The sequence below is a fragment of the Pithys albifrons genome, chromosome 3 (assembly GCF_047495875.1).
Source record: "Pithys albifrons albifrons isolate INPA30051 chromosome 3, PitAlb_v1, whole genome shotgun sequence".
Taxonomy (NCBI): domain Eukaryota; kingdom Metazoa; phylum Chordata; class Aves; order Passeriformes; family Thamnophilidae; genus Pithys; species Pithys albifrons.
In genome coordinates, this window is record NC_092460.1 from 100275685 (window position 1) to 100296694 (window position 21010).

The 21010-nt window shown below is 59.7% G+C and overlaps 1 protein-coding gene across 1 annotated transcript in view; it reads right to left on the minus strand.

Annotated features, from left to right (window-relative positions):
- SHANK3 (SH3 and multiple ankyrin repeat domains 3) overlaps nucleotides 1-21010 on the minus strand; it is a 269795-nt gene that overhangs the window by 39541 nt on the left and 209244 nt on the right. Inside the window, exon 14 of the mRNA XM_071550093.1 lies at nucleotides 12812-12887. Within this exon, the coding sequence (XP_071406194.1) occupies nucleotides 12812-12887 (76 nt within the window). The remainder of the gene's footprint in view (nucleotides 1-12811; nucleotides 12888-21010) is intronic.

Genomic DNA, 21010 nt, shown 5'->3' on the forward strand with positions numbered 1-21010 from the left:
CCACCCTGTGCCCAATGCCCACCTTGCCAAAGCCCTGCCAGCCCATGGAGCCCACCCAGTGCCCGATGCCCACCTTGGCAAAGCCCTGCCAGCCCATGGAGCCCACCCTGTGCCCGATGCCCACCTTGGCAAAGCCCTGCCAGCCCATGGAGCCCACCCAGTGCCCGATGCCCACCTTGGCAAAGCCCTGCCAGCCCATGGAGCCCACCCAGTGCCCGATGCCCACCTTGGAAAAGCCCTGCCAGCCTCTGGAGCCCACCCTGTGCCCGATGCCCACCTTGGCACAGCCCTCCCAGGCCATGGAGCCCACCCTGTGCCCGATGCCCACCTTGGCACAGCCCTGCCAGCCCCTGGAGCCCACCCTGTGCCCGATGCCCACCTTGGAAAAGCCCTGCCAGCCCATGGAGCCCACCCTGTGCCCAATGCCCACCTTGGCACAGCCCTGCCAGCCCATGGAGCCCACCCTGTGCCTGATGCCCACCTTGGCAAAGCCCTCCCAGCCCATGGAGCCCACCCTGTGCCCAATGCCCACCTTGGCAAAGCCCTCCCAGCCCATGGAGCCCACCCTGTGCCCGATGCCCACCTTGGCAAAGCCCTCCCAGCCCATGGAGCCCACCCTGTGCCCGATGCCCACCTTGGCCCCCAGCCCAGAGCACTCAGTGCCACGGCCAGTCCTGCCTTGGGCACCTCCAGGGCTGGGCACTCCAACCCTCCCTGAGCAGCCCCTGCCAGGGCCTGACCACCCTTGCCAGCACCAAATTCCTCCTCCTGTCCAACCTTCGCCAGCAGCTCCACAGGCACCAACCACCACTCTGACCTTCTCCCTCCATGTTCATCCCACTCATTCCTGACTCACAGCACAGGAGTTGTTGCACCAGAGGCTTCTCTTCACACCAGGGGATGAATTAGGAAAACAAAATCACATTTTTTTGTCATGTGATGCTTTTGGCCTCTTGACTGTGTGTTTGTTACATTTCTGTGTTTGTTAGGTCTATGTGTTCATTATATTTATGTGTGGCCTCTGTGCAGGGCAGGGAGCGGAGCTGGGAAGGGGCTGGAGCAGCAGGAGGGGCTGAGGGAGCTGGGGGGGCTGAGCCTGGAGCAAAGGAGGCTCAGGGGGCACCTTCTGGCTCTGCAATCCCTGCCAGGAGGGGGGAGCCGGGACAGGGGGTCGGGCTGTGCCCCAGGGCACAGGGACAGGAGGAGAGGGCACGGCCTCAGGCTGGGCCAGGGCAGGGGCAGGGGGCACAGGAGGAGGAATTTGGTGCTGGCAAGGGTGGGCAGGCCCTGGCAGGGGCTGCCCAGGGAGGTTTGGAGTGCCCAGCCCTGGAGGTGCCCAAGGCAGGACTGGCCGTGGCACTGAGTGCTCTGGGCTGGGGACAAGGTGGGCATTGGGCACAGGGTGGGCTCCATGGGCTGGGAGGGCTGTGCCAAGGTGGGCATCGGGCACAGGGTGGGCTCCAGGGGCTGGCAGGGCTGTGCCAAGGTGGGCATCGGGCACAGAGTGGGCTCCATGGGCTGGGAGGGCTTTGCCAAGGTGGGCCTTGGGCACAGGGTGGGCTCCATGGGCTGGGAGGGCTTTGCCAGGGTGGGCATTGGGCACAGGGTGGGCTCCATGGGCTGGGAGGGCTTTGCCAGGGTGGGCATTGGGCACAGGATGGGCTCCATGGGCTGGCAGGGCTGTGCCAAGGTGGGCATTGGGCACAGGGTGGGCTCCATGGGCTGGCAGGTCTGTGCCAAGGTGGGCATTGGGCACAGGGTGGGCTCCATGGACTGGCAGGGCTGTGCCAAGGTGGGCATCGGGCACAGGGTGGGCTCCAGGGGCTGGGAGGGCTTTGGCAAGGTGGGCATCGGGCACAGGGTGGGCTCCATGGGCTGGGAGGGCTTTGCCAAGGTGGGCATCGGGCACAGGGTGGGCTCCAGGGGCTGGGAGGGCTTTGCCAGGGTGGGCATTGGGCACAGGGTGGGCTCCAGGGGCTGGCAGGGCTGTGCCAAGGTGGGCATCGGGCACAGGGTGGTCTCCATGGGCTGGGAGGGCTGTGCCAGCCTCAGGGATTTGGGATCCTGCTCAGACCACGCTCTCAGTGCCAATCCAGCCCTGAACACCGTGCCAGCCTTTGTGCCCTGAGCAGGGGATTTGCAGCACAGGTTCAGCCCCTGCTCTCCCCGTGTGTGTTCCTGGAGATGCATCACAGGGGCCGAATTATCTCCTCTGTCACCTCAGCACGAGTCACGAGTGGCTTCCCTGGAACAGTCACAGCAGCTGAAATGCCACCACAGGCCAAGAGCAGACACTGCAGCTGATCCTCAGCACACCACAAAGGGCATCCTGGCAAAGTTTCAACCAAACAACCCATAAAACCTGCAGAGAAACCTCTCCTGGTTCACATGGAATCAGAACCATTCAGGGCAGACGTGGCTCCAGGGCTGGACCAGCACTGAGGGGGGAGGAAATGGGAATGTAGGAAAGAGAGAAATGCCCAGAGGGACTCGGTGCTGGATGTCCCTTTGGTGTTCCTATGCCTGAAGGGGCTCCAGGAGAGCTGGGGAGGGACTTGGGAAAGGGATGGAGGGCCAGGACACAGGGATTGGCTTCCCACTGCCAGAGGGCAGGGATAGATGGGATACAGGGGAGGAATTGGTGGCTGGGAGGGTGGGCAGACCCTGGCACAGGTTGGGCAGAGAAGCTGTGGCTGCCCCTGGATCCCTGGGAGTGTCCAAGGCCAGGCTGGACAGGGCTTGGAGCACCCTGGGCTATGGGAGGTGTCCCACTGGATGGACTTCACAGTCCATTCCCACCCAAACCTCTCCATGGCTCCAAGAACAGGGAGAAGGGAAACCCCCAGCCCTCAGCTCCTCTCACGGGTGAGTCAGTGAGGGAAGAGCATGGAAAGAGAAGGTGAGACCAGGGACCCCCCCATGGCACCTTCTTCTGACAGCCAGTCACCACATTCCCCATAATCCCAGAATCCCTGAGCTGGCACAGCCCTCCCAGCCCACGGAGCCCACCCTGTGCCCAATGCCCACCTTGCAAAAGCCCTGCCAGCCCATGGAGCCCACCCTGTGCCCGATGCCCACCTTGGCAAAGCCCTGCCAGCCCCATGGAGCCCACCCTGTGCCCGATGCCCACCTTGGCAAAGCCCTCCCAGCCCCTGGAGCCCACCCTGTGCCCAATGTCCACCTTGGCAAAGCCCTCCCAGCCCCTGGAGCCCACCCTGTGCCCGATGCCCACCTTGCAAAAGCCCTCCCAGCCCACGGAGCCCACCCTGTGCCCGATGCCCACCTTGCAAAAGCCCTCCCAGCCCACGGAGCCCACCCTGTGCCCGATGCCCACCTTGGCCCCCAGCCCAGAGCACTCAGTGCCATGGCCAGTCCTGCCTTGGGCACCTCCAGGGCTGGGCACTCCAACCCTCCCTGGGCAGCCCCTGCCAGGGCCTGACCACCCTTGCCAGCATCAAATCCCTCCTCCTGTGCCCCCTGCCCCTGCCCTGGGGCTGTTCCCTCTCCTCCTGTCCCTTCCCTCCAGCACAATCCTCTCATGCTCAGCCCCTGCACAGCTCACGGTGTTTCTTGGTCACCACTTTACTCCTCACTAATTTTGCACTCCCAGTTCAAATCCATTTATATTTTTGGCCTCCACAACAGGCAGCAGGAATAAATCCTGCACTTTAATCACCTGCAGTGTGACAAAGTGCTTTGTTTTATTTTAATCTCTCTGCCTGCTAATTCCACCGAGTGCCACCTCATCCCTTTGTGCTGAGCAATCTCTATTGTTCCCTCTCACCCTCTCCTTGCCCACTCACGGCTTCAGAAAGCTCTGCCACACCTTCCCTGGGCACCTCGGAGAGTTCCACTTGATTTAATCTCTTCTCAGCTTTGGCCCCTGCTCTGGGTCACCCTCGTCTGAGCCTTCTCTAATTCTTCTTATTCAGGTGAGTAAATTACAGCTGGGAGGAAGAGACTCCCCAGCCTTGGCTTGGCAGAGGAGACAAACTGTGGCTGTCCCTGGATCTCTGGAGTGTCCCAGGCCAGGTGGGACAGGGCTTGGAGCACCCTGGGACAGTGGGAGGTGTCCCTGCCCATGGCAGGGGTGGAATGGGATGAGCTTTAAGGTCCCAATCCAACCCCTCTGGGACTCTGTGAGAACATAAAACACTATTTTTAGTGGGCTCTCTCTTTTTCCCTCTCTTGCAGCCTCCTGTGGGTGCCACCAGCTGCTGCCCTGCCCCTGCCTGCTGAGAGCCAGGTGGCTCCAACACCTCTGGGTGGATCCAACGCTTGGCAGAAAGGAAGGGAACACCAAAGGGAAGCCCACACTGCCCTTCCTGCTCCTGGGAAATCCCTCTGGCACAGATGGGTTCTGCTCTCCCAGCACCTGCTGCTCACACTGCCCGTTGTCCCAACTGGCTTTTTGAAGGAGAGAAGGAAGGGGTTTAGCAAGTCCTTCTCTGATGCTCCTTTAATCACTACCAAGCAGCTCTGGAGGTTGGAGCTGCTCAGCTTGGGCTCCTCTCTCACCTCAAGGAGCTCCTTGGATCATTTCCTGGTCATGGAATCATGGAATGGTTTGGGTTGGAAGGACCTTAAAGCCCACCCAGTGCCACCCCTGCCATGGGCAGGGACACCTCCCATAGCCCAGGGTGCTCCAAGCCCTGTCCAGCCTGGCCTGGGGCACTGCCAGGATGGGGCATCCACTGTCCCATTTCTTGGACAAAACAGGTCACAAATCCTGGTGTTCCCCACCAGCTCTGAAATTCCCAGTTTCAGGGAAAGCAGAGAATTCTGGCACAGGGACACCTGAGGGGACACAGGGACTCACTTTTCCCATTCCATGTGAAAGGGAGGAGGCTTTTATTGGATATTGGGATGGGATTGGTGTCTGGGAGGGTGGGCAGGGGCTGGCACAGGTTGGGCAGAGCAGCTGTGGCTGCCCCTGGATCCCTGGGAGTGTCCCAGGCCAGGCTGGACAGGGCTTGGAGCACCCTGGGCTATGGGAGGTGTCCCTGCCCATGGCAGGGGTGGCACTGGATGGGATTTGAGGTCCCTTCCAACCTCCCAACCCTCCCTGTCCTGGGCAGACCTGGCAGCACCCAGAGGGGCCACACAAGGGTCCCCTGGGTCAGGACAATCAGCTGGAGGCCACCAGAGATGTCCTGGCATCAGAGATGGTTCCAGGATGCTGTTCCTGGTGTGGAAGAGGATTTGGGGCTCCAGGAGAGCTGGGGAGGGACTGGGGCCAAGGGATGGAGGGCCAGGACACAGGGAATGGCTTCCCAGTGCCAGAGGGCAGGGCTGGGGGGCTGTTGGGAAGGGATTGGTGTCTGGGAGGGTGGGCAGGGGCTGGCACAGGTTGGGCAGAGAAGCTGTGGCTGCCCCTGGATCCCTTGGAGTGTCCAAGGCCAGGCTGGACAGGGCTTGGAGCACCCTGGGCTATGGGAGGTGTCCCTGCCCATGGCAGGGGTGGCACTGGGTGGGCTTTGAGGTCCCTTCCCACCCAAACCATTCCAGGATTCCATGACTGTCCAATGTTCCTGTAAGTGTGTGGAGGAGGTCAGTGGCCCCAGAAGATGGTGCCCACCAGAAGATCTGAGCAGCCTGTTCTGGAGGCACGTGGATGTGCCAAGAGGGATTACAGAGAAGCCTTTCCAGGGATTTCATTCCTTCCTTGCACTCTCCTGTTGCCATGGAAATGATGCTGCTCCAGCCCAGAGCCAGTGCCTTCCCCACAGAGATGGGGCTGAGCTGGGAACCCCATCCCAGGACCCCCAGGAGTGGGGACCCCCCCACTGGCACAACGTTTGCCAAAAATTCCCCCCTGAATATTCATTTCTGAGCAGGAAACTCCTTTCCCAGAGGTCTGTTTGGGCTGAGCCCTGCCTGGAACACGGATCTTCTCCAGCTTTCTGGTCAGTCATGGGCACAGGGAGGATGATGCCAGTCCCAGCTCCTGCCTGCTGCTCATCTCCTGAGTGGAACTCCCTGGAGCAGGAACTGGGGAGGATTCCACTTGCTCAGGGGCTTTGCCACCAACCCTGCCCTGACAGGGACTGCTGGGGCAGAGCAGACATGGAAATGCTGCAGGATGAGCTCTTGTCCCAGGGAACAAGGGACAGGAGGAGAGGAAAAGCCTCAGGTTGGGACAGAGAGGTTTAAATTGGATATTTGGGAAACCTTTTCATGGGAAGGGATGTAAAGCCCTGGCACAGCTGCCCAGGGCAGGCAGTGGTGGGTCACCATCCCTGGAGGTGCTCAGAGAAGGTCTGACTGTGGCCCTTGGGCTGGCTGGGAACACTCTGGTGGGGCTGATGGTCTGGGAGGCCTTTTCTGACCTCAACAATTTTCCCTGATCCCATGGTGGACACTCCAGTGCTGCCAACAGTGACACAAAGGGACCCCCAGAGGCACCAGGGATGGGACAAGAGGCAACAGCACAAAGCAAAGCACCAAGAATTAAAAGGGGAGACACAGAAAGCTCTTTCCCTCTGGAATCTCAACCCCTGTGGACACCCAGGGGCTGTGGGACCTCCAGCCCTGGGGAAATGTGAAGGAACCTGCCCTGGGTCACCAGCTGTGCCAGAAACCTCCAGACAACCCCTCCAATCTCAACCATTCCATCATTCTGTGTATTATTCTGGCCAGGCACAGCATCAGAGGGCAGAGAAATCCCTGCTGAGAGATCCCTCCTGTTGTCCCTCTTTTCCAGGGAGGCCCTTCCAGATGGCTGTGGATACCCAGGGCTGTAATCACTCTCTCTCTGGTCAACTAATCCCTGAGACTGAATAACAGAAAAAAATAAACCCTGACTTGTCTCCTGCTCCCAATTCTTCTCTTCCCCAGCTGTGCATCGTGGGCTCTTAATTCAGGAGTTAATTTCGGCTCCCTTTAATCTCTTCCCTTCAAACAGTTCATCAGAGCACTCACTTCCCCCTGGGATTGGCTCTTCCTGGCAACACAAGCTCAGGCTCCTCTCCCTGGTTGCCTTATCCGAGTTCAGAGCACTTTGGGTTCAGAGTTCCAGAACATTCTGGGCTGGAAGGGACCCACGTGGCCCATGGGGGTTTGCTGAGCCCCATCCCACTCTCCTCATCCTCAGTGGGTGAGGAAGGCTCTGCTTGCCCTCTGGTGACATTGGGGGCACCCCAGGGGGTCTGCACCCCCTCGTGCTGGGTCTGTACCAGCAGTTCTGGCTCCAGGTGCCACCAGGGAGAGGTGGAGAACCTTTCCAAGGGAGTCTCCGACCAAACTCATCCCAACCATCCACGATGGAGCCATGACTGGAAGGCTCTGCTGCCCCAGGGGCAACTCCACACCCAGAAACAGACTCTTGTTGAGGATACACCCAATTCCTGCTCGTGTTCCCAGACACCCCACACATCCCAAGCTTTCTCTGGACCTCATTAAGCACAGCCCGTACCCAGATCCATCGTGCTGGTGGGTGCTGCTGCCTGGCACTGCTTCCTGGGGCATCTGTCCCACCGTGGCACTGCTTCCTGGGGCATCCATTCCACCCTGGCACTGCTTCCTGGGGCATCTGTCCCACCGTGGCACTGCTTCCTGGGGCATCCATTCCACCCTGGCACTGCTTCCTGGGGCATCCATTCCACCCTGGCACTGCTTCCCAGGGCATTTATCCCACCCTGGCACTGCTTCCTGGGGCATCTGTCCCACCGTGGCACTGCTTCCTGGGGCATCCATTCCACCCTGGCACTGCTTTCTGGGGCATCCATTCAGCCCTGGCACTGCTTCCTGGGGCATCTATCCCACCCTGGCACTGCTTCTCAGGGCATCTATTCCACCCTGGCACTGCTTCCTGGGACATCCATTCCACCCTGGCACTGCTCCCTGGGGCATCCATTCAGCCCTGGCACTGCTTCCTGGGGCATCTATTCCACCCTGGCGCTGCTTCCTGGGGCATCCATCCCACTCTGGCATTGCTTCCCGGGGCATCTATTGCACCCTGGCACTGTTCCCTGGGGCATCCATTCCACCCTGGCACTGCTTCCTGGGGCATCCATTCAGCCCTGGCACTGCTCCCTGGGGCATCCATTCCACCCTGGCACTGCTTCCCAGGGCATCTATTCCACCCTGGCACTGCTTCCTGGGGCATCCATTCCACCCTGGCACTGCTTCCCAGGGCATTTATCCCACCCTGGCACTGCTTCCCGGGGCATCCATCCCACCCTGGCACTCCTCCCTGGGGCATCCATTCCACCCTGGCACTGCTTCCCAGGGCATTTATCCCACCCTGGCACTGCTTCCTGGGGCATCCATTCCACCCTGGCACTGCTTCCTGGGGCATCTATCCCACCCTGGCACTGCTTCCCAGGGCATTTATCCCACCCTGGCACTGCTTCCTGGGGCATCCATTCCACTCTGGCACTGCTTCCCAGGGCATTTATCCCACCCTGGCACTGCTTCCTGGGGCATCCATCCCACCCTGGCACTGCTACCCAGGGCATCTATCCCACCCTGGCACTCCTTCCTGGGGCATCTATCCCACCCTGGCACTTCAAGTGCTGCCACAGCACCTTGGGAACTTCCTGACTCTTTTCCCAAGGGACCTGTTGGCCAAATGGTTCATGCTTTATAAAACTGGGAAAATCCAGAGGTTTCCTCACACCACCCTCTGAGCAACCTGGGCATGAACGACGAGCCTTAACCTGGCCCTGAAGCACCTTCTGCTCCCTTCCTGTGCCCACCCTGGGTTTGGGCACAGCAGGAGAGGGCACAGAGGCAGCTCCTCTGCTGCTTCCCCCTCTCCACCACAGCCAACCCAGCACCTTCTCACAATCCTGGAATCACTGAGGGTGGGAATGACCTCCAAAGCCCTGCCAGTCCATGGAGCCCACCCTGTGCCCGATGCCCACCTTGGCAAAGCCCTCACAGTCCCTGGAACCCACCCTGTGCCCAATGCCCACCTTGGCAAAGCCCTCCCAGCCCCTGGAGCCCACCCTGTGCCCAATGCCCACCTTGGCAAAGCCCTGCCAGCCCCTGGAGCCCACCCTGTGCCCGATGCCCACCTTGGCAAAGCCCTCCCAGCCCATGGAGCCCACCCTGTGCCCGATGCCCACCTTGGCAAAGCCCTCCCAGCCCATGGAGCCCACCCTGTGCCCGATGCCCACCTTGGCAAAGCCCTCCCAGCCCCTGGAGCCCACCCTGTGCCTGATGCCCACCTTGGCAAAGCCCTCCCAGCCCATGGAGCCCACCCTGTGCCTGATGCCCACCTTGGCAAAGCCCTCCCAGCCCCTGGCGCCCACCCTGTGCCCGATGCCCACCTTGACAAAGCCCTCCCAGCCCCTGGAGCCCACCCTGTGCCCAATGCCCACCTTGGCAAAGCCCTGCCAGCCCATGGAGCCCACCCTGTGCCCGATGCCCACCTTGGCACAGCCCTCCCAGCCCCTGGAGCCCACCCTGTGCCCGATGCCCACCTTGGCAAAGCCCTCCCAGCCCCTGGCGCCCACCCTGTGCCCGATGCCCACCTTGACAAAGCCCTCCCAGCCCCTGGAGCCCACCCTGTGCCCAATGCCCACCTTGGCAAAGCCCTGCCAGCCCATGGAGCCCACCCTGTGCCCGATGCCCACCTTGGCAAAGCCCTCCCAGCCCATGGAGCCCACCCTGTGCCCGATGCCCACCTTGGCAAAGCCCTCCCAGCCCATGGAGCCCACCCTGTGCCCAATGCCCACCTTCTCCCCCAGCCCAGAGCACTCAGTGCCACGGCCAGTCCTGCCTTGGGCACCTCCAGGGCTGGGGACCCCTTTTCAGGAGGGCAGTTGAGCCACATCAGTGGGCAAGTGAAGGGAATAAGGATCCCCTAAGGGCTGGAACACACAGGGACACCAGCTCGGGCTCACAGGACTCTGGGCAGGACACCTGGGGGCTTATTTTGATCCCAAACCTGCAGGAGGCACCAGCCAGGGGCCACCACAGGCCCAGCCTGAGGCTCTGCAGCTCCAGCTCCTTGACCACCACAGAATATCCTGCGTTGGGAAGGACCCACCAGGATCATCCAACTCCAGCTCCTGGTGGAGCTCCACAACCACCCACCCCAGTGTGGGGATGCAGCTGAAACCCCCCAGCAGTGCCAGGTCCCCCACCAAGATCACAGCCATTGGTGGCACCACTGGGACCCCAGCAGGTCCCAGTCAGGCTCCACCAGTTCACCAGGACTTTGCAGGCACTGGGGTTGGAAAGAGACAACCTTTGAGATCAAGAATGATGTCCCAGCCCAAACCATTCCATGGTTCTGGGGACTGCCTGGGAATGTCCTGGTTCTATGGACTGCCTGGGAATCTCCTGGTTCTATGGACTGTCTGCAAATGTCCTGGTTCTGGGGACACCCTGGGAATGTCCTGGTTCTGGGGACTCCCTGGGAATGTCCTGGTTCTATGGACTGTCTGGGAATCTCCTGGTTCTATGGACTGCCTGGGAATGTCCTGGTTCTGGGGACACCCTGGGAATGTCCTGGTTCTGGGGACTGCCTGGGAATGTCCTGGTTCTGGGGACTGCCTGGGAATGTCCTGGTTCTATGGACTGCCTGGGAATGTCCTGGTTCTGGGGACTGCCTGGGAATGTCCTGGTTCTATGGACTGTCTGGGAATGTCCTGGTTCTGGGGACTCCCTGGGAATGTCCTGGTTCTGGGGACTGCCTGGGAATGTCCTGGTTCTGGGGACTGCCTGGGAATGTCCTGGTTGTATGGACTGCCTGGGAATGTCCTGGTTCTGGGGACTGCCTGGGAATGTCCTGACCAACTGGATCTGCAAGAACACACAGATCTCTGGGTGCAGCAGGGGGTTGGCACCCTGCTGGCAGTCCTGGAGGATTCCAGGGTGGAAGGACAGGGGCTCATGGTGGTGGGAATGGCACACATGTGGCCATGACCTCCTTCCCTTCCCTTGGGGCCCCTCAGAGCCAAACAACCACCAGGGAACATCCACACCTGCTCCAGAGCCCTCTGCCCAGGAGTCCTGGGCACACTGAGCTGGCAGGCAGGGGGCACAGCTGCCCATCCCACTGTGGGACATGACTCTGTCACTCCACCTTCCTTCCCAGCACCTCCTCCTCCTCCACAAGGCTCAGGAGCTGCAGGAGGAGACTCCCAGAGCTCCTGAGCTTGGAGGGAACTCCTGAGGTGACCCAGTGCAATCTCCTCGCTCAAGGAACATGCTCAGGTTGCCCAAAAAGGTTGTGGTTACCCCTGGAAGTGTCCAAGGACAGGCTGGACAGGGCTTGGAGCAACCTGGTCCAGAGGAAGGTGTCCCTGGGGTTGGAACTGGATGGGCTTTAAGGTCCCTTCCCACCCAAACCACTCCATCATTCCAAGATATTATTAATTCATAATTCTGGGGCTTTTTCCTTTCCTAACAATTCCACAACTCAATTTGCTTTTGGAGGTTTGTTCTGGAATCAAAGCAATCCCCAAACAATGAGTAGAAGTCAATCCAACACCTCCCTGCAGGTGAAATCCCACTCCTGCTTCTTCCCCACAGAATGTCCTTCTCATTTGTCCATGCTGGGATTCAGCTGCTGTTCCCCAGGACCCTCCTTCCCAACTCCTCCCATTCCCCTTCTGGCTCCTCCTTGGGCTGCTCTGGAAGCCTCAGAGCTCCAGCAGATGTTTCCCCTGTGATGTCTCAGTGACATCACCCTTTATTCCTGAGGAACTGCAAATGCTGGGCAAGAGCTCCTCACAGTGTCCCCTCCCGGGGCGTGTCCCCTCCTGTGCCAACACAACCCCGGTCCCTGTCACGCTGTTTGTCCCCTGCTCTGAGCCCATCCCACCCTGGGCTCCTCCTCCTCTCCAGGAACAGCACTTTGACTCATTTTCACCCATTTCCTGCTCCTCAGCACCGAGTGATCCCCCCCAGACCCTCGGGGGCTTCCCTGGAGCCCCCTGGCCAGGATGGAAATGGGGCATTTCCCCCTTTTTTCCTCTTTTTTACTGTTTCCTCAGCCACAGTAGCATTTTCTCCCTGACTCTGATACCACAGCAGGGCATGGGATTCTTGGCAATCCAGACAAGTCACACACATTCCTTGGAGTCCCAGCAGAGCCAGGGAGGCAGATTTGGGATGAGCAGCTCAGTGAGGGAGGACACTCTTTGGGGGAGAGCTCCAAGACTTCAGGAGAAGTTCACTTTGTGCAGTGGCTGCTCCTGGTGTGCTCCTGTCACACCATAAACAACAACCCAACCAGACCCTTTAACCAACAGCAGCTTTGAGGAGCACATTCCAGAGTGTCCCTGTGGTCACTCCCAGAGCCACAGCACATCCCTGAATCCAACCATTCCTGCATCCCAGCCTTGATGGGCCATGTGCTCAGGACCAGGTGCCAACCAGCAAGGCCACCTCTGACACCCCAACTCATTCCCTGGGCAGTGGAAACACCTTCCCAAAGCTCTGGCTCCACCATCAGGTGCCTTATCCTGGGATGGCCCTGGAGAACATCTCAAATCCAGGAATACCCTTGGCACATCCGAGTGGCTCCGGTGCCCGGTGTCCTCGTGCCACCCTGGCACACCAACCTCCTCCTCTGCCCCTCAGAGCAAAGCTGCAGCTCTGCACCTGCACCCACACCAGCTCCTCAGTCCTGGAGAACCCCAAAACTTCTCCAGAACGTTTGATCCTCAACAGGGACTCAAGCCAGGCCCTCTGTCCACCTCAGCCTCACCCAGGCCTTGGGATTCAGGCTCTAGCTGACCACACCACACCAAGCAGTTTCCTTCCCATGGAAACAAGATGCTCTGCCAGGAAACAGGGAGGCTTTTCCCAGAGTAATGAGGCCCCCTGGGGTGCCAGGGGTGCTGCTCCTCACCTGTGAGAGGTGAAGGTGTCGTAAGAGCCCACAGTGTAATGTCGGAAGAGCCGCTTGGTTCTGTCTTCTCTGGTTTCTGCAAGGAAAGAAAGACACATCCCAAGTCACTTCTCTGGGGTTTCTGCCCCATCCCAGTGAATCCCATCTCCATGCAGGAATTCATCAAATAATCCATGTGGGAGTGATGGACCCCGTGCTGGTGTGGAGCCCCACAGGCACACGAGCAGCTCCTGGGATCCCACCCAGACCCCTCCTCAGATCTTCCTCCAAACCCTCCCAGATCCCTCCTCAGATCCTCTCCTAAACCCTTCCAGATCCCTCCTCAGATCCTCCTCCAAACCCTCCCAGATCCCTCCTCAGATCCTCCTCCAAACCCTCCCAGATCCCTCCTCAGATCCTCCTCCCAAACCCTCCCAGATCCCTCCTCAGATCCTCCTCCCAAACCCTCCCAGATCCCTCCTCAGATCCTCCTCCAAAACCCTCCCAGATCCCTCCTCAGATCCTCCTCCAAACCCTCCCAGATCCCTCCTCAGATCCTCCTCCAAACCCTCCCAGATCCCTCCTCAGATGCTCCTCCAAAACCCTCCCAGATCCCTCCTCAGATCCTCCTCCAAACCCTCCCAGATCCCTCCTCAGATCCTCCTCCAAACCCTCCCAGATCCCTCCTCAGATCCTCCTCCCAAACCCTCCCAGACCGCTCCTCAGATCCTCCTCCCAAACCCTCCCAGATCCCTCCTCAGACCCTCCTCCAAACCCTCCCAGATCCCTCCTCAGATCCTCCTCCAAACCCTCCCAGATCCCTCCTCAGATCCTCCTCCAAACCCTCCCAGATCCCTCCTCAGATCCTCCTCCAAACCCTCCCAGATCCCTCCTCAGATCCTCCTCCCAAACCCTCCCAGATCCCTCCTCAGATCCTCCTCCAAACCCTCCCAGATCCCTCCTCAGATCCTCCTCCAAACCCTCCCAGATCCCTCCTCAGATCCTCCTCCCAAACCCTCCCAGATCCCTCCTCAGATCCTCCTCCCAACCCTCCCAGATCCCTCCTCAGATCCTCCTCCAAACCCTCCCAGATCCCTCCTCAGATCCTCCTCCCAAACCCTCCCAGATCCCTCCTCAGATCCTCCTCCCAACCCTCCCAGATCCCTCCTCAGATCCTCCTCCAAACCCTCCCAGATCCCTCCTCAGATCCTCCTCCCAAACCCTCCCAGATCCCTCCTCAGATCCTCCTTCAAAACCCTCCCAGATCCCTCCTCAGATCCTCCTCCAAACCCTCCCAGATCCCTCCTCAGATCCTCCTCCAAACCCTCCCAGATCCCTCCTCAGATCCTCCTCCAAACCCTCCCAGATCCCTCCTCAGATCCTCCTCCAAACCCTCCCAGATCCCTCCTCAGATCCTCCTCCCAAACCCTCCCAGATCCCTCCTCAGATCCTCCTCCAAACCCACCCAGATCCCTCCTCAGATCCTCCTCCAAACCCTCCCAGATCCCTCCTCAGATCCAACTCCAAACCCCTCCCAGATCCCTCCTCAGATCCAACTCCAAACCCCTCCCAGATCCCTCCTCAGATCCTCCTCCCAACCCTCCCAGATCCCTCCTCAGATCCTCCTCCCAAACCCCTCCCAGATCCCTCCTCAGATCCTCCTCCAAACCCTCCAAACCACACCAAGGCATCCCCTTTCACCCAGGGCAGTCCAAGGGAAGCCCCCAAAGGACAACCCCAGCTCCAGCCACATTCCAGCCCTGCTCCCACCCAGCCATGGGCACCTCCCAGCCCTTGGCATGGAGCGATGGAGCTCCCACAGGAGAGGTGGAACAATCCTGAGGCCCTTCCTGCCCCCCTGGGGGGCACCAGGTCTCTGGGCACAGAGGAATTACGAGGAAGGAAAGCTGGGAATGCAGGGACACACCAGGCACTGCTCCCTATGGACCCCCAGCACCATTCCCTGAACAGCCACAACACCTGGGACACCCCAAGGTGCTCCCATTCCCCAGGATTCCCATTTTCCCATGTGTTTTCCATGCACACAGAGTGGCCCAGGTGCACAATCCCTAAAGAAATATGTGAAAATGTGCTCAAAATTCCAATTTTACACAGGGGAATGTGATGGAAACAGGGAGATCCCAAGCCATGGGAACTGCAGGAGGGATGGAGGTGCTTTGGAACCCCCCAAGGGGCTGTGGGTGCCCAGTGACCCCAGCAAGGACAAGGACAAGGAGAAGGAGAAGGACAGTGGGGGGAGTGAGGGGCAGCTGAGGAGCATTCCCAGTGATCCAAGGGGCTATTCCAGCCCCACACACGTTACCCAGTCTGGGAGGAGGTTTCTGGGAGGCTGATGGAGCAGGGGGAGGTGGGGGCGCTCCCCGGAGAGTCCGGTCCGGTGCTCGTCCTGCCCCCGAGGGCCTGGGAGGAACTGCCCCAAAGAACCAGGGAATTCACCTCACTGGGAGGAGGCACCGACTGGGAGGGAACTCCTCTGACTGGGAGGGAACTCCTCTGACTGGGAGGGAACTCCTCTGACTGGGAGGGAACTCTTCTGACTGGGAGGGAACTCTTCTGACTGGGAAGGAAATACTGTGACTGGGAGGGAATTCCTCTGACTGGGAGGGAATTCCTCTGACTGGGAAGGAACTCCTCTGACTGGAAGGGAACTCCTCTGACTGGGAGGGAATTCCTCTGACTGGGAAGGAAATACTGTGACTGGGAAGGAATTCCTCTGACTGGGAGGGAACTCCTCTGACTGGGAAGGAATTCCTCTGACTGGAAGGGAACTCCTCTGACTGGGAGGGAATTCCTCTGACTGGGAAGGAAATACTGTGACTGGGAAGGAATTCCTCTGACTGGGAGGGAACTCCTCTGACTGGGAGGGAACTCCTCTGACTGGGAGGGAACTCCTCTGACTGGGAGGGAACTCCTCTGACTGGGAGGGAACTCCTCTGACTGGGAGGGAATTCCTCTGACTGGGAGGGAACTCCTCTGACTGGGAGGGAACTCACTCCTCTGACTGGGAGGGAACTCCTCTGACTGGGAGGGAACTCCTCTGACTGGGAAGGAATTCATCTTACTGGGAAGGAATTCCTCTGACTTGGAGGGAATTCATCTTACTGGGAAGGAATTCCTCTGACTGGGAGGGAATTCCTCTGACTGGAATTATTCTGACTGGGAAGGAATTCCTCTGACTGGGAAGGAATTCTTCTGACTGGGAAGGAGTTACTCTGATTGGGCAGGACTTACTCTGACTGGGAAGGAATTCCTCTGACTGGAAAAGAATTCATCTTACTGGAATTATTCTGCCTGGAAAGGAATTCCTCTGACTGGGAAGGAATTTCTTTGACTGGGAAGGAATTCCTCTGACTGGGAGGGAATTCCTCTGACTGGGAGGGAATTCCTCTGACTGGAGACCAGTTCTCGCCTGCTGAGCGCAGAAGGGGTGAAAGGAGGGAAAGCCCCACGTGGATGAGCCCAGGAACTCCTCACCATTCCCGCCCCCTCCGTGGGGCTCCCGGCTCGGAGCCGAGGGAAGAATTCCCAGGAAAAGGAGGCGGGTGGTGTGGTGGCTGCCCGGGAAGGGCTGGGAAGCTGCGGCTCCACCGCTGGGAGCGCCCGGGGCGGCAGAGGGGACAGCCCCGGCCCCGGAGCCGCTGCCCGAGGGGAACGGGCTGGGAAACACCGACATATCGCGATAGCCGCGGGGAACGGGCTGGGAAACACCGGGATAGCCGCGGGGAACGGGCTGGGAAACACCGACAAATCGGGATAGCCGCGGGGAACGGACTGGGAAACACCGACATATCGGGATAGCCGCGGGGAACGGACTGGGAAACACCGACATATCGGGATAGCCGCGGGGAACGGGCTGGGAAACACCGACATATCGGGATAGCCGCGAGGAACGGACTGGGAAACACCGACATATCGGGATAGCCGCGGGGAATGGGCTGGGAAACATCGGGATAGCCGCGGGGAACGGACTGGGAAACATCGACATATCGGGATAGCTGCGGGGAACGGACTGGGAAACACTGACATATCGGGATAGCCGCGGGGAACGGGCTGGGAAACACCGACATATCGGGATAGCCACGGAGTGCTGTGCCGGGAGCAAGAGGGGAGTGACAGCGCTGCAGGGGCTGGCAGGGATGGATGGAAATGATGGGAACGGTGGGAAGGAAGGGGAGAAAGGGAAGGAGGGAAAGAAGGAGAGAGGAAACAAGGGAGAGAAAAAAAGGAGAGAGAGGAGTGAGGGAAGGAAGGGGAGAAAGAGGAAAAGAGGGAGAGAGGAAGAGAAATAAAGGGGAAGGAGAGAAGGAAGGAGGGAAGGAAAGAGGGAAGGAAGGAAAGGAGAGAGAAAGGGAGGGAGGAAGGAAGGAAGGAGGGAAGGAAGGAGGGAAGGAAGGAGGGAAGGAGGGAGGGAAGGAGGGAAGGAGGGAGGGAAGGAGGGAGGGAGGGAGGGAGGGAGGGAGGGAGGGAGGGAGGGAGGGAGGGAGGGAGGGAGGAAGGAAGGAAGGAAGGAAGGAAGGAAGGAAGGAAGGAAGGAAGGAAGGAAGGAAGGAAGGAAGGAAGGAAGGAAGGAAGGAAGGAAGGAAGGAAGGAAGGAAGGAAGGAAGGAAGGAAGGAAGGAAGGAAGGAAGGAAGGAAGGAAGGAAGGAAGGAAGGAAGGAAGGAAGGAAGGAAGGAAGGAAGGAAGGAAGGAAGGAAGGAAGGAAGGAAGGAAGGAAGGAAGGAAGGAAGGAGGGAAGGAAGGAGGGAAGGAAGGAGGGAAGGAAGGAAGGAGGGAAGGAGGGAAGGAAGGAGGGAGGGAAGGAAGGAGGGAGGGAAGGAAGGAGGGAGGGAAGGAGGGAAGGAGGGAAGGAGGGAAGGAAGGAAGGAAAAACGGGCTCCTGTGGAGATGCCACCGTGGCACAGCCCCAGCAAATGCCAACAGTGCTGGTGATCCACCTTTTCCACCTCAAGCCAGGTGGAGACACTTCAGCGATGCCCCCAGACCCCCTGGGAGCAAGGGGGACACACAGCCCCATTCCAGTGGGCATCCCTCCTCCTGCTTCATTTCTCCCATCATTCCTGCCCTTGGGAATTACACACCACACCCCCCCCGTGCAGATGCTGCAGCCCCTTTTCCACCTGCTCTGCCTCCTCCTCCTCCTCATTCCCCATTTCCCTCGGTGCCTGCCTGGACATTGTGCCACCACCACCACCTCCCTGGATGTCATTCCCGAGGAAAGGTCTGGGATTTGGTGGCGGGGCCTGGATTTATGGGCTGTCCAGAGCCCAAAGGCTCCTCCTCCTCCTCCCGGCTCCTAAAAATAGCAGGTGCCGAGCGCGTGTTTAATGGAGCCGTCAGGGAGCACCGCCAGGGCTGAGGGATGGAGAGGAACTGCCCAGGGAGGGTCTGCAGCCAGGGGCACGGAGCCAGGGGGCACCAGGGCATCCCAGGGGCACACCAGGGCAGAACAGGGGGCACCAGGGCATCCCAGGGGGCACCAGGGCATCCCAGGGGCACACCAGGGGGCACCAGGGGGCACCAGGGGGAGGGAGCCAGGGGGCACCAGGGCATCCCAGGGCATCCCAGGGGGAGGGAGCCAGGGGGTATCAGGGCATCCCAGGGGGCACCAGGACATCCCAGAGCACACCAGGGCATCCCAGGGGGCACCAGGGCATCCCAGGGGGAGGGAGCCAGGGCACACCAGGGTATCCCAGGGCACACTAGGGCATCCCAGGGGAGCCCAGGGCATCTCAGTGGGACACCAGGGCATCTGAGGGGCACATCAGGGCATCCCAGGGGGAGGGAGCCAGGGGACACCAGGGCATCCCATGGGATGGAGTGCTGGGAGCATGAAGAGGGAAGGAGAAGGGGACACCAGGACATCCCATGGGATGGAGTGCTGGGATTATCCAGAGGGAAGGAGAAGGGGACACCAGGGCATTCCAGGGGCACACTGGGGCATCCCAAGGGCACAGCAGGGCATCCCAGTGGGATGGAGTGCTGGGAGCATCCAGAGGGAAGGAGTGAGGGGACATCCCAGGGGAGGGAGTGCTGGGAGGATCCGGGGGAAGAAGAGGACACCAGGACATCCCAGTGGATGGAGTACTGGGAGCATCCATAGGGAGGGAGCAAGGGGACACCAGGACATCCCAGTGGGACACCAGGGCATCCAAGGGAGAGGGAGCCAGGGGACACCAGGGCATCTCAGTGGGATGGAGAGCTGGGAACATCCAGGGGGAAGGAGTGAGGAGACACCAGGACATGCCAGGGACACACCAGGGCATCCCAGTGGGATGAGTGCTGGGAGCACCCAGGAGGAAGGAGCAAGGGGACACCAGGGCATCCCATTGGATGGAGAGCTGGGAACATTGAGAGGGAAGGACAAGAGGACACCAGGGCATCCCAGTGGGATGAGTGCTGGGAGCACCCAGGAGGAAGGAGCAAGGGGACACCAGGGCATCCCATGGGGTGGAGAGCTGGGAGCATCCAGAGGGAAGGAGAAGAGGACACCAGGACATGCCAGTGGGAAGGAGCACAGGGACACCAGGGTATCCCATGGGAGCACAGCCAGGCACAGCATAGGGAATGCCCATCACTGGGAAAGCACCAGGAAACCAGGAGGGGTTGGGGCACCTGGACCATCCCACCCTCCCTGCCCTCGGGCACCAACACTGGGCTGCCAACAGGGGAGGAAAAATCTCCCTTGGAATGTGAAAATAGCCCTTTTTTGTTTAGACAGAATGTTGGAATTATGTTTCTAAATGCCATTTAGAATTTAATTTAATTCAATTTAATCTTCTTAAATGCAGGATTTATTCACCTCTAATTATTGGCAGCAGCTTTTTTTCCATCGTCTATTTTTGACCAACTGCTCCTGCATCACAAGGCCTGGAGCAGGGGGTGGAACAGGCAGAATCCCAGAATCCCTGAGGCTGGTACAGCCCTGCCAGCCCATGGAGCCCACCCTGTGCCTGGTGCCCACCTTGGCAAAGCCCTCACAGCCCATGGAGCCCACCCTGTGCCCAATGCCCACCTTGGCACAGCCCTGCCAGCCCATGGAGCCCACCCTGTGCCCGATGCCCACCTTGGAAAAGCCCTGCCAGCCCATGGAGCCCACCCTGTGCCCGATGCCCACCTTGCCAAAGCCCTGCCAGCCCATGGAGCCCACCCTGTGCCCGATGCCCACCTTGCCAAAGCCCTGCCAGCCCCTGGAGCCCACCCTGTGCCCAATGCCCACCTTGCCAAAGCCCTCACAGCCCATGGAGCCCACCCTGTGACCGATGCCCACCTTGGCAAAGCCCTCCCAGGCCATGGAGCCCACCCTGTGCCCAATGCCCACCTTGCCAAAGCCCTCCCAGCCCATGGAGCCCACCCTGTGCCCAATGCCAACCTTGGCCCCCAGCCCAGAGCACTCAGTGCCACGGCCAGTCCTGCCTTGGGCACCTCCAGGGCTGGGCACTCCAACCCTCCCTGGGCAGCCCCTGCCAGGGCCTGCCCACCCCTGCCAATCACAAATTCTCCCTGAATTTCCTCCTGCCAGGATTTACCCCGAGGTGGAGCTTTGGTCTGTGTTCCATTTGCTCAGGAAGGACAGAGCTCAGTCAGTCCCTCCTGCACTGGCCCTTCCTGCCCTTATTTCCTCAGCTACATTTGCACTGAAGTTAGAGGGTTTGCTTATCTATAAGTGAAAAAATGCAAATAAAATGCAAATCTCCTCTGCAGTAACCCCGAGCCTGAGCAGCAGGTCTGTGTTCCCTCCCCTGGGGCTGCCCCAGCCCTGAGGGCAGGGCAGGATCAGCCAGAGCCAAGGAGGGCAGCACAGAAGGGCTCCAGGAGGTCCCTACAGCTATTCCAGGTGGATTTATCCACATTTCTGCAACTCAGACATTTCCACAAGTGCCACCCAGGGAGCTCGAGGTGCTCAGGCAGGAATTCCTCCTCCACAGCCACCCTGGAGGCACCAGCACCCTGTGGTTCCATAACTCAGCAGAGGACACATCCCTCGGGAGCAGCTCCCAACTCCTGAGTGTCTCCAGGGGAGGGGGGTGACCCCACAACCCCAGGATGGAGGGTTTAGTCTGTTTTTTTTCCTTGGTTTTGCTTTTTTAAATAGATTTAAAAGAAGCCTGTGAGGATCAGGAGCTCCCAGAAGCTGCTGGTCACCTCCAGGGAAACCCACAGAATCATGGAATGGTTTGGGTGGGAACAGACCTTAAAAT